General features: G+C 35.3%; 1 protein-coding gene across 13 annotated transcripts in view; it reads right to left on the bottom strand.

The window, feature by feature from the left end:
- Positions 1–1,857: 1,857 nt before the first annotated feature.
- Positions 1,858–13,064, bottom strand: part of LOC135204157 (uncharacterized) — a 740,069-nt gene continuing 728,862 nt past the window's right edge. For all 13 annotated transcript variants that reach the window (XM_064234190.1, XM_064234192.1, XM_064234193.1 and 10 more), the window contains 2 exons: positions 6,881–7,078; positions 1,858–5,835 (listed from right to left, as the gene is read on the bottom strand). In XM_064234190.1, the coding sequence (XP_064090260.1) occupies positions 5,083–5,835; positions 6,881–7,078 (951 nt within the window). In that variant the 3' untranslated portion in view covers positions 1,858–5,082. The remainder of the gene's footprint in view (positions 5,836–6,880; positions 7,079–13,064) is intronic.

The following is a 13,064-nucleotide window of genomic DNA, read 5'->3' as shown; positions in this document are numbered from 1 at the left end:
TCTGTGCTATCAATTACATCCTAGAGTATATTTCATCTGATAAATAAACTGTGGATCAATTGATAAAAGTACTAATGAATAAAAAGGACTGATAAAGATTATATTTTGAGAAAGTAATTTGTTTCCCATAATGAAAAGAAAGACAGGCAATAAAAATTAATGAACAACTACATACAGTAAACCTGTATAGTATTACCTTTGAGAGGATCTCCTACATCATTGGTGGTTACTAAATTATTATAATCTCCAAAACTACATTGTTCTTTTGTCATGAGATTGCAGTTTATAAATTCAGAGGTGGAGAACCTGAACTCAAAATGTTTTGAGTTACCTGTACTATGAACACAGATAAGTAACTAACCTCAACACAAAATGAAACAGTAATGTACCACAAAAATGGGAAGTACTGAAAATTCCAAGATAATGGTTTTGAACCCAAGAGTACTACCTGAAAAGCATGAAAAACAATACGTATTGGGTAATATCAATGCAAAGAGAATTTTAGGGATAATTCAGGTAAAAGCATGGATAAATTCAAAACATAGGAAAATTGAGAGAAACTAAGATTGTACAGTATATAAAAGATGGCAACATTATGAAATACTGCAATCCTAATTGACTCCAGCAAGGCAGATGTATTACAATCAGAAAGTTTATCTTGACAATATATCAGTAGTAAAATTAGACTAAAACACCTGATGAATGAAAAACAAAATTAAAACCAATACCTAATCATGCTAGGTAAATTTAAAAGCCCAATGAAAATATTTTTTGCCTAAAATTCTTTCAATGACTTTGAAACCACTACTGAGAAAATAGGGAGGCCACAAAGGTAATACAAACACTATGGTGCCGATTTATGCTGACAAGCATGACTGCATCACCCAATCATTCAAAGCTTGTTACTAACTAATGGTATATCAAAAGATTTTCTAGTATCAGTTCTTGAACCTTAATGAAAATTTGTAACAATTTTTCATGTATCATTAATATGATATATTTTTATAGGAGTTATATGGAAGTAAACATTGCAAATATTTTTCAAAAGAAGAGTTAAAGCAAAGGTAGGAAAAACCAAATGGTACAAAGTACCAGGTGAATAAGCACGGCTTTGCCAAGAATTACACTTCAGCACATAGAGAAGAACGCAATTTCCACTGTACTGTACAGCATTTGTATAAAAGACTTCATTAGATTACCTGTAATGCTACATCCAATGTGACTTTGCCATCAATTATTTGGGTGACCCTGAGGGGAGACTAGCTAGCCTTCGAATGCTTATTAATGACAACATATATAAATAAACAAAATAATATAGTTATTCCAAAGACACAAGAGCACAAGTAAAGGATTCTATAATACATTATCACTAGAGGTAGTTCATCCTTCCTTGAATGCCGAGATCCCCAAATATAAAATGTAGTGAACTCAATTCAATTTAAGCTGAGATTATTGTGATATAATCCATCCTAAGGATACACCTATCTTCATGGGAGGGATCCTAAGGATACACCTATCTTTAGGGGAGGGGATGGGGAATGGGCAATGCTTTGTACCCACAATAGGCACTGCTACATCCACAACATTGGTATGCTGCAGCATTGAGTTACAACATGGGTCTGCTAAGTACCAACCCAGCACTACACCACTGTACTTAAGGATAGGCCTTTTATTTCCTTTTCTCTATAGATACTGTGTAATATATATATATATATATATATATATATATATATATATATATATATATATATATATGTAAATTTTTACTGTGAATACAGTCTTGACAGAAATAATTAAATTGACAGGATTCAGTTACTTCAAGTTCGTGACACATTGATGAGATTCTGTAGAAAGATATATATGGCATATCTTTATTATAATCTATGACAAAAAATCATGTTTTGCTTTGTAAGAAACATGGATTTAAATATTCAGATGAAATATGGCAGCCAATCACTATCTTGACCAATATCTTTCATTAATTAAGTACAGTACATTATAATTTAATCATCTGAATCGATGTCTTTATAAAATAACAGTATACCCTGATATCTAATACTAATGAAATATATATCTAGTAAAAAATATAGGTGAAAGTATAACAAAATACAGCATCAGTAAGGATAACTGCCCCTCATGGTAATATTACATACAAAACACAATAATTGAAGAGAGAAAAAGCCAGATTTCCAGCATCTTATAGAAAACTACGACAGCATTTATGATAAAATATTGGAAAAAATTATGTAAACTCTATACATGAAAAAAATTTAAAATAAAACTGAAAATTACTTGGTAAATAGAATTGTAAAATACAATTATCATGTGATACTTAACATTGATTTGACACAAACTCATCCAAATGAAGTGGTAGTGTAACAAACCAATAACCGATAATAACTAATTGATAAACCTGAGATGGATTTTTAAACTTTATCCACGTTATTTTCATCAGTTACTTTCAACTTGTATTTTCCACTGCACTGCCTTGGAAGCTCATAGCATAAATTATTCCCTCATAAAATACCTATAGCACCATGAAGAAGTCTCACATAAAAAGGTAAAAATATGACATTCTCTACATTTGACCTGGGCCCAATGCACACATTCCAAACATCCAATGCCATGCGGGGGATTCACTTCCTTAGTCAACATCACAGATTCTCTAGTGCTTATTGACAGTTTGTGACAGAACAGCTGCCATTGACAACACCTTGATTTAGAACTGCATACAGTTTCCTCATTCTTAACAGTTTTAAATGCTTTATATTTCCAGTACCTTGATGAATAAATCTGCCTTCATATTACTATTTTCCTAAACACTTCCTTGTTTGTGGAGAAGAAATTTACATCCTCTTATAACCTCAGTTCCAAACTTTTTATCAGTATACTGTAAGTAGGTTAGTTTTTGAGAAATAATAATGACCGACAGGTGAAAAATAATAAAGCCATGGCAAAAACAGAATGCACAAGTAAAACTTTAGGTAGATGTTTAACAAGAAATAGTGAATGACAATGTTAAAAAAATAATCATTTTTCAAAACATGGCAATCAAGGTCTTCCAGATTCGAACATTTTGAATTTTACTGCACAGACTTCTGATAAGTGAAACAGAGGTTAAATAAAAAGTTTTCTTTTAGAGTACAAATTCTTACATTTGTTTGAATATAAGTTCTGATATTTATTTACAAAAGAATAATTTGATTAACTGACGTACATGACTAAGAAACCAGGTACTTCACAGTTGGGTATCTTTAATCAGTATCTCATAGCCTGTAAAATATTACAAAATTTAGTTATACGTCTTAATCATCCAAATTTCACAATACAAATGGTGTAAAGTTTATCATTACTTCAACCCTAATAATTTTAGATGACTGCTATAAGTAATGAACAGAATGATTAAGAATGGAGTGATGAATACAAAACCCAGATTTGGTCAGAATGATTAAAGAAAAAAATAAAAAATAAAAAGTTGGTAAAAAAAAAAAGCATGAGGATGATTTACATCCCAAGAAAAAGACTGACAAAACTGAAGGAGTTATATTTTTATCCATGAGCAGCGTGGCTGGGCTCACTGTACTTAAGGATTTGAACAGTTTACCACAGTTTCATTTTTTAACAATTGCCAATCACACTGCACTCTCAGTCTCATACATACATACCATGTCTGATGCATTCTTGCAAAATGACTGCTTAGCAGCTAGGGTGGAAGGATTATCACCTGCCAACATGGCAGAACAATAAGTTACAGGAAGTCTTACAAAACCTAAAATATACCTGGCAGTGGAATAACAGTGAGTGTTACCTACAATACTATACTCCACATGGGGACCAGCCAAGCCTGGAGATATGCACACACCTGTAATATGAATTTATGTGAAAATATTGTGTATTCCTGTGTGTGTGTGAGTGTGTGTGTGTGGGGGGGGTGTGTGTGCGTGTGTATGTGTGTGCATTTTTTAAAAGGCAAGGTTGATAGTGGGTGAAGGGTACTTGTGTCACTTGTCTCAAACTGTTGGATTCATAATGAGTGATTCCACCTCCAAGGCCCATGACACCTTCCCCATCACACCTTCAATGACCAGTTTTGCTCCCATCCAGTCACAGGGAACCTACTAAGTTTAATCATTACACAATATGAAATCACAATTTTTATATATTTATAATTAAGGAGTAATAAAAAGCTATATTTTGCAGTGTTCCCTGAGTCTCTGGTCTGCCTCACTTATCATCATCTACAGGATGCCCAGCCACACTCCCTCAGCCATCGCCGCCATGCACCACACTCCATCACCTGTCTAATGAGAGAGAGAGAGAGAGAGAGAGAGAGAGAGAGAGAGAGAGAGAGAGAGAGAGAGAGAGAGAGAGAGAGGAATAAAGCAAAGGAAAGGGGAACAAAGAGAGAGAGAGAGAGAGAGAGAGAGAGAGAGAGAGAGAGAGAGAGAGAGAGAGAGAGAGAGAGAGAGAGAGAAAGGCCTATCACATATGGGACTTGGCCCTGGAAATGCTGCTGCACCACTCAACAATACACTGTATGGACCACACCAGCTGTCAGCAGAGCACAATTTATATTCAACAAAAGAGACGAAATTCTGTCCTGCTGCTCAGCCAATGTGGCACTGGTCCTTGGGACCCCAGGCACTGGTGAATCCATCATCATCATCATCCACCACCACGAGAGCGGCTGGTCCCAACTGCTATGGTCCTTGCATGCATCGGCCCCATTCGGCAAGCCCAGAATGCATGCTTCCTGCCTCTTACATGCACCAGTCCCATCTGGCGAAAAAGAGCCCTGGTGCATGCTGCTTGCCTATCTTGTATGTACATGAAATGTATCAGAACAGACAAGGATTGGCCATCCTGACACAGCCCTGTGCGCATACATGCTGGCAGCTGACAATGCACAGGTGAAAGCCTGAGCATTGGCCCAATATTACTGAGCACCAAGACACCTGCTGGCTTTAGCACTGTATCATGTGTCACTTATCACATCCCAGGGGATATAACAACTTTCATTACAACAAGTATATCTTAAGTGATATAAAGTATGTTTGAAAGACTAAGTAAACGCCTTGGTGGTCATATTTTCCCACTGTTTGTCCTTTGTTCTGAAGGTCTACTAACACTTCTACATACGGTGGGATTTTCTATCACCTCACTATATAGTTCCGGAAGCTCATGGTCCGCAGGTGCACTGCAGCCTGACTGAGAGGATTGTTCATACAGATGTGGTGGGTCCCCCGGTACACCCATACCACTACCAAGTGTTCCCTGGGATGTCCCTGACCCACTAGGGTAATTGGGACTGTGAGAGGATCCACATGGCACTGACACTGTGGTAATGTCCGCCCACGTACTGGCTGCTGGGCAATATTGGTCTTGAGAAGACAAAAGGGTACCAGTATTCAACACTACCTGATGTCGATTTGCCTTCCGGCCCCCATCCTGAGGAGACTGGGGTACTCTTTCGTTCTTTGGTGAGGTGAATGGAGCGATACAATTGGATAATAAGCTTGGAGACCCCTTTTGTCCAAAGCCCAGGGTCTTACGTGCCCTTCTAGGTGATCCCCTACTTGATTCATCACCACTACCCCAACTTGGCCAAGAAGTAGACGGCGACGACGACGAAGATGAAGCTGCTGATCCAGCAGGATCCAATGGTGCTGAATAATGATTATGGTGATGCTGCTGCTGCTGTTGATGGAGATGCATTCCACCTGGCGCCACGTCCCACTCTCGATTAAGCACTCCCATAGAATACGATCGAGGAGGTACATCAAAGAGTGTTTTATTAGGGGGTGGCTTGATGTACTCACGAGTTGTTTCTGCCTCCTGAAAAACATATTCAAATAAGTCCCTTGTGCCAATGGAATTTTGTACATATGTATATATACTATTTACATACATACATGCACAGACACTATATACAAATTCTCAAAGATGTCTTGGATATAAAGATGAAACCAGTAAAGATATATATATATATATATATATATATATATATATAATATATATATATAATATATACACATATATAATACATAACATCATACATACATAGTATATAATATATATATATACATATATACTATATATATTATATATATATATTATAAACATATATCATATATATATATATATATATATCATATATATATATATATATACATATATATATATATATATATATATATATATATATATATATATATATATATCTATTATATATTTTAAAGGTGTGTGTCGAAACACAATCTTATTCATAATAATATGTGATACATATCATAAATATATAAATACATTTTGAAATTATTATTGTGAATCCTTGCTAAATGCTCTACATGCAAACACATATTTTTCAACTTATGGGCATTGCGCGTGCACACACACGCAAAAACAGTAAAATATTCAAATTCATACATTTGTTAGTGTGATGTTTTTTTTTTTTATCTGAGTGCAACAAATACAATATTTTGCTATCATTAACTAACACTGATCTAGTATATACTCCATAAATAAATTATAAACAAATTCAACTACTAGATAACTCAGAGAGCAAAAGTTATCACTGACACTAAAAATAAAGCCTATTTTCTATCAGGAATTGATGCATTTTGTTTTTGTAAACTAGTAGTATATATGAAATGTCAAAATGTCAGTAACTGATATGGATAATCAGTAATTGAAAGCCATAATAAATAAATAACCTTCACCACTGTGTATGATTTCTAAATGCAATTCTAGACATCCACTTCAGAGAAACCAGTTTCAAAACATCAGCAAAAGTTTAAAACATCTGAAACGTTCAGAGGTTCTTTTAAAAGCTTTTTTAAGTAAGACCCATTCGGAGAGAGAAGACAGGAGGAGACATACTTACCTGCGAATCCGAGGTAGCAGCAAAGGGCTTCATATTGGGTATAGTGCATCTCCTCTCCTCTCCATCGGGTCGGCGCACCTGATGGGGTAGACCAAGGGCAAAATCCTGCTGAACGCTCTGATAACGGGTGGCCCGGTCCCTGGCGGCAGCCATGGCCTCTGCAACGCTTCCACTCATGCCCTCGCACATATACAACACCTGTGGGCACAGAGGACGAAAACAATGGACGTTAGGATGCTGGTATCATCGACAGCAACGATATAGCGAGAGCGAGGGAGTGGCATAATGCAGAGAGGAGGAGAAGGCAAGCACCAGCTACACATACAAGGGTGAATCCGGAAATTTCGTCGCAACTTTCTCAAAGAGATATGCCTGAGTTACTGAAAAGGTTCTTCTTGTTGGTTAACAAGCAGCTGGATTGCGTTCAATGACCTCTGATGTTATTTCTTGAGAGTAAAGAAGTAAGAGGAAGAAGAAAATACCCATTGTTTGTGCGGCTTGGTAAAGGAAAAGCCCTTCATGTGTTATCATAAGTCAACGTTGGTGATTGTTTTAACTTGTCCCTGGATGCAAAGCCCTGGAATTATCAAGAGTGTAACAGCAGTCCCGTTCTTTAGGGATGATAAAAGAAGACCATTTTCTTGTCTGAAAATCTTGGTATATTGACGTGAAAACACGTATAATTCGTAAGCATTTCGAGCGGTAATGCCAGAACCGACAGAACTCATCGTAATGCCTAAGAATTTTAAAGTGTATTTATCACACAGTATATCACGATCTTCACAAAAAAAAAATGTATTATTTTACCTTCTCTAAAGAACGGGATTGTTATTCATAGTCTCCAGTAAGTTTACTGTTACATAGATGTGGATTCAAAGACAAGGTCAGTGATGCATATCCGATCGTAATACTCATTCAGTATGTAACATACTTACATGCCCCAGTAATTGCAGATAATAGAGGATTGCATCCATAGACAATTGCAAAGCAATAAACCAACGCTGACTTATAATAACGCATCTAGAGCTTCATTTAACAAGTCACACATACATTAGGTTATTTCTTCTTTTTTCTCGATTAAAAAAAAATCATGGGGTAATGTCTTAAAAAACCAACTTCTATTCAAATGATTTCAAGTTCAAAATGAAGACAACGCGACGGCCAAACCTAATACAATCTTCTAGCCCAGGTCCGTGCCAGGGAAAACAAAAGCAGGAGGAGAATTTCTGTTTGTTTGACTTAGGAAAAAATACAATTAAAGAACAAAAATGTAGACCAGACAGAATTTTACATGAAATCTACCATCCTGAAAGAAGCAGTTCAAGATAACGGTAAATGAAGAATTAGGATTGAGAAATTATACATATTTCATATACAAATTAGAACTTAGTTTGAGATTAGGGCCATAATCACACAGCAATAAATATCGCGCAGACACATGGGAATGTTGATATAGGAAACATGATCTAAAATACATTTTCAAGCTGAAAGTGAAAAATATAAATTATGCATATTTCTTTATAAGTTTTTTTTTAGCATTTAAAACACATAATCATAACTTGTTTTGTGAAATAAATAAATAAATTAGTTATATATATATTTTAGATATTAGAAATAAATAAATAAATATAATTAATTTATATATATATAATTATATAAAAATAAAATATATATAATAGATATAGATATAATATTTTATATGACATGTTTATGGAGAGAGAGAGAGAGAGAGAGAGAGAGAGAGAGAGAGAGAGAGAGAGAGAATGTCATGTGCAGGAGGAGGAGGAGGAGGAGGATGAGGCGTACTACTTCACGCAAGGAAAATGAATCCGGACAAAACTGCTATTCACCCTTTCCTAATCTGAAGCAAAATCCAGCAATGTAAAAGGTTGATGTTCGAATAAAAGAAAGAAAAAAAAGAAAGAAAAAAAAATTCAGAAAGAGATATACAAATACAGACACACTCGAGCTGTGGCAGGAAAAGACAACTATACCAGGAGGGGGAGGGGGAGGGGGAGGGGGGGAGGGGGAGGGGGGAGGGTAGAGGGGGGGAGGGTAGGGGGAGGGGGGAGGGGGGGAGTGAGGGTAGAGGAGGGAGTGCACATAAAGCCCGAAGCGGTGCAGGAGTACTTCCAGACTCCCTCCTCACCTGTCCACCCAGCCGACGACCCCCAACCCCCCCCCCCATCCCATCCCCTGCACTCGTCCCCCGCCCCCCCGAAAAAAACCTGCTCGCTTTTTCCCTCAGTCCCGACATGGTTTGCAAGAATAGGCTGTTTATTAAGTACCTGCCATGCGGCCCGCACCAACAAACCTTGTCTGTAATCTTGGTTAGCAACAGAAGTAAAAAGCCAATGTGAGATAAATTATTATATTATTATTATTATTATTATTATTATTATTATTATTATTATTATTATTGGAAAAGTAAATCCACAGTAGTATGTCTTGATTTTGTTATTTACAATATATATTTAAATAACAAAATTAAGACATACTACTGTTTATTTTTTCATTTTATTGACTCACGTGATTATGAGTTTTCTTTGGTTTATTATTATTATTATTATTATTATTATTATTATTATTATTATTATTATTATTATTATTATTATTCAGCCAAAAGGGACATTGCCTTGAAGTTCAGGCTTCCAAAAAATAAGGTGTTCATTTGAAAGAAGGAACAGAAGGTGATATGAAATACAGAAAGCAGCAGCTCAGTAACTAGAAGAGAGAAATAAATTTACATATTAATACAAACAAAAATGTAAGTAAAAGATCAAAATACGACGATAATTGTTATAATAGGGTATTAATGCACAGCATCTTCGCTTGAACTACTCAAAATCCAGTTGCACAGCAGCCTCAAGGAAATGCAAGTCATCGCCACCAAAGATTCCTCTGAGGCTAAATGGTGTTTTTTTTTTCTACTAACCCCTCCCCCCCAAACAACTAAATAGCGCACGATGTCCCGGAACCACTTTGCATAATATATTATATTCTATTCCTGGAACCTTTTATTTTTTTTAAATTAACCTTACAGCTCAATACCGACCTTCTAACAAAATGCAATGCTGCTATTTCATAATTATTTATATAATTTGTATTTCGCATAAAAATACATAAAAAATTATAACAATTATAACCAACACAGAAAAAATAATACTCAACATAAACGACCTGATCACACTGAAGTCAAGTCAACGTGATCACCTTAATTTTAGTTTAGTAAAACAAATATATCAAGATGGAAAGAATTAACAACAATAACGGAACGATCTGACAACATATCTTCTGTGTATGAACACGGAGACAATAAAGGGAAAAAGGACAAAATATTATCTAAAAACGTTGCAATTAATAATAAAACCAATGGGCTTCAGAAACCAACATGAGGACCGACCGTAACTGCTTGATTTAATAAAGGAAAGTTGACGATCTCATGACGATCAGTTTATAGCAATCAGGAAATAAATCGTTTAGGCTCGAAAGTAAATAAAATAAAATATTAAAATAAAATTTGTTAATGAGTCGCTTAGGCTCGAAAGTAAATAAAATAAAATATTAAAATAAAATTTTTTAATAATTCATTCTCATTCAAAATATACTACAATACTTACAGCCCCACGAAATCATATCTCAAAATGTAACATTTGGTAAGACAGAATAAAGGACTAAGAAATTGGTTATCTATCAGAAAACTAATTTCCCCAATATTTGGTAAAAAAAAATGGAGAAACTAGTTAAGTGTTAAAAAACTTAAAAACTGGTTAACTGCGAAAAAAGGACTGAAAAACTGGTTATGTCAGAAAACCCATTTCCTCAACTAAAACCACCTGGCGATGCAATTATAAAAGTCATCGACACCAAGGCTTTTATCTGTGGGGATGAAGTAAGCACTGCCGGAGACTTTATCTGTCGTTAACGCAAGCACAAGCAAAGACCAAAGATCCTCTACTGAAGGGATGACAAAGAAGAAAAGTTAGATGGGAGAAAATTCCAAAGCTTTAATGTGGATTTGGAAGGAAGAAAAGAAAGAGTCACCTGCTGTCAGCGGCAGCTTCCTCCTTCTCCTCCTCCTCCAACTAAATTTTGTCCCTAAGTTGACCTAAATTTTGTCCCTAAAGTTGACCTAAATTCATTCCTTAAGTTGACTTAAATTTCATCCTTAAAGTTGACCTTAATTCATTCCTAAAGCTGACTTAAATTTCATCCTTAAAGTTGACCTAAATTCCTTCCTAAAGTTAACCTAAAACTCATTCCTAAAATTGACTTAAATTCATTCCTAAAGTTGATCTAAATTTTATCCCTAAAGTTGACCTAAATTCAGTCCTAAAGTTGACTTAAATTTTATCCCTAAAGTTGACCTAAATTCATTCCTAAAGTTGACTTAAATTTTATCCCTAAAGTTCACTCAAATTCATTGCTAAAGATGACCTAAATTTCATTCCTAAAATTGACCTAAATTCATTCCTAAAGTTGACTTAATTCATCCCTAAAGTTGACTTAAATTTTATCCCTAAAGTTGACCTAAATTCATTCCTAAAGTGGACTTAAATTCATCCCTAAAGTTGACTTAAATTTTATCCCTAAAGTTGACCTAAATTCATTCCTAAAATTGACCTAAATTCATTCCTAAAGTTGACTTAAATTCATCCCTAAGTTAACCTAAATTTTAACCCTAAAGTTGACCTAAATTCATCCCTGAAGGATCTAAACTCATCACTGAAGCTGACCTACATGAGTCAACTCATTCTCAAGAATAAGGAAGCTCACCATCATATGGTAAAAAAGGTAATTTTTATAATAATTATAAATAAAATAAGGGGCAACGAATGACCAAATACGAGAAAAACTCGGCGTCCGCCAGATAAACCCTTAATCAATTTTATCAATTTTTTTTTATCTATATTTTAGCTCATCATTATTCGTCTGAGTTTAATAGACTTTCGTTTATCGTTTATTACATAAAAATGTGAAGAGGAATGATAACATTAATATTAGCAATTGACCTCGTAGTCGCCTAGTGGTCATGCCACTCGCCTCACTAACGAGGTCAGGTCGATGTCACTTGGAATCGAAAGTGCTTCTGCTGACCCAAGCAGCGAATTAAGTATTTAAATTGAAATTATTCTCATAAAAAAACAATTTTAAAATCATTAACTTTTTAGACCTCCTCCTCCATATTTGGGGATGATTTTAAGAATTCCAACTTTCTTGATCTAGCCTTAAATAATTGTAGAATTATCTTCTCAACATTAAAGGATTTTCCGTGAGCTATATTATTACTATTTTTTTTTTAGTTAATGGTAAGTAGCCACCAACTGATAGAGCAAGCTCTTGATTGGCGGAAGCTTATGTTGCATGACATCGGCTGCAGGTATTTATCGTCACCTATAAAAAATAATAATAATAAAAAAAACTACTGCTATTCATCTTTGTACTTCAAAATCCCTAAATATTCACGCTTAAAAGCACAGATTGAAAGTCAGTCTCTCTCTCTCTCTCTCTCTCTCTCTCTCTCTCTCTCTCTCGTATCGAGGAAGTCACTATGGCAACCTACTCCCTACCCTCCCCATCAATAACGTAAGGTATGGGTTTAATTACCCGGCTGGCTGCAGGTTTAGATTACTATGGGTACACACACGTACATTCACACATAATTACACATCCTCATTCACACATACGCACCAATTATGCGTCATGTTCCTCAGCCTCTGAGGTATACATACAGAAGTTAAAAAAGGAAGAAGAACTGCTGTGGGAAAGGAAGTATTTCTCTCTCTCTCTCTCTATCTCTCTCCTCTCTCTCCTATATATCTATATATATATAATATATATATATATCTATATATATTATATATATATATATAATATATATAATATATATATATATATACACATGTGTGTGTGTGTGTGTGTCAAGAAAACGAACCCAAGGAACGGACGCTAGGTTTCTGGGCAAGGTGATGCTGTAAAATCCTCTCTCTCTCTCTCTCTCTCTCTCTCTCTCTCTCTCTCTCTCTCTCTCTCTCTCTCTCTCTCTCGTTTGTATAGTTTGTATGGGACGTATGAAGAAAAGATGATTTCAATGTTGCCATAAAAACGGCAACATAAAAACGCTACAACACACTAACGCATGAATAAAAAAAACAAAGATGACAACTGATACACAAATCCCCAG

This window comes from Macrobrachium nipponense, chromosome 44, assembly GCF_015104395.2.
Source record: "Macrobrachium nipponense isolate FS-2020 chromosome 44, ASM1510439v2, whole genome shotgun sequence".
NCBI classification, from domain to species: Eukaryota; Metazoa; Arthropoda; class Malacostraca; order Decapoda; family Palaemonidae; genus Macrobrachium; species Macrobrachium nipponense.
Note: the sequence above shows the minus strand (reverse complement) of the source record. Positions and strands in the feature narration are given on the sequence as shown.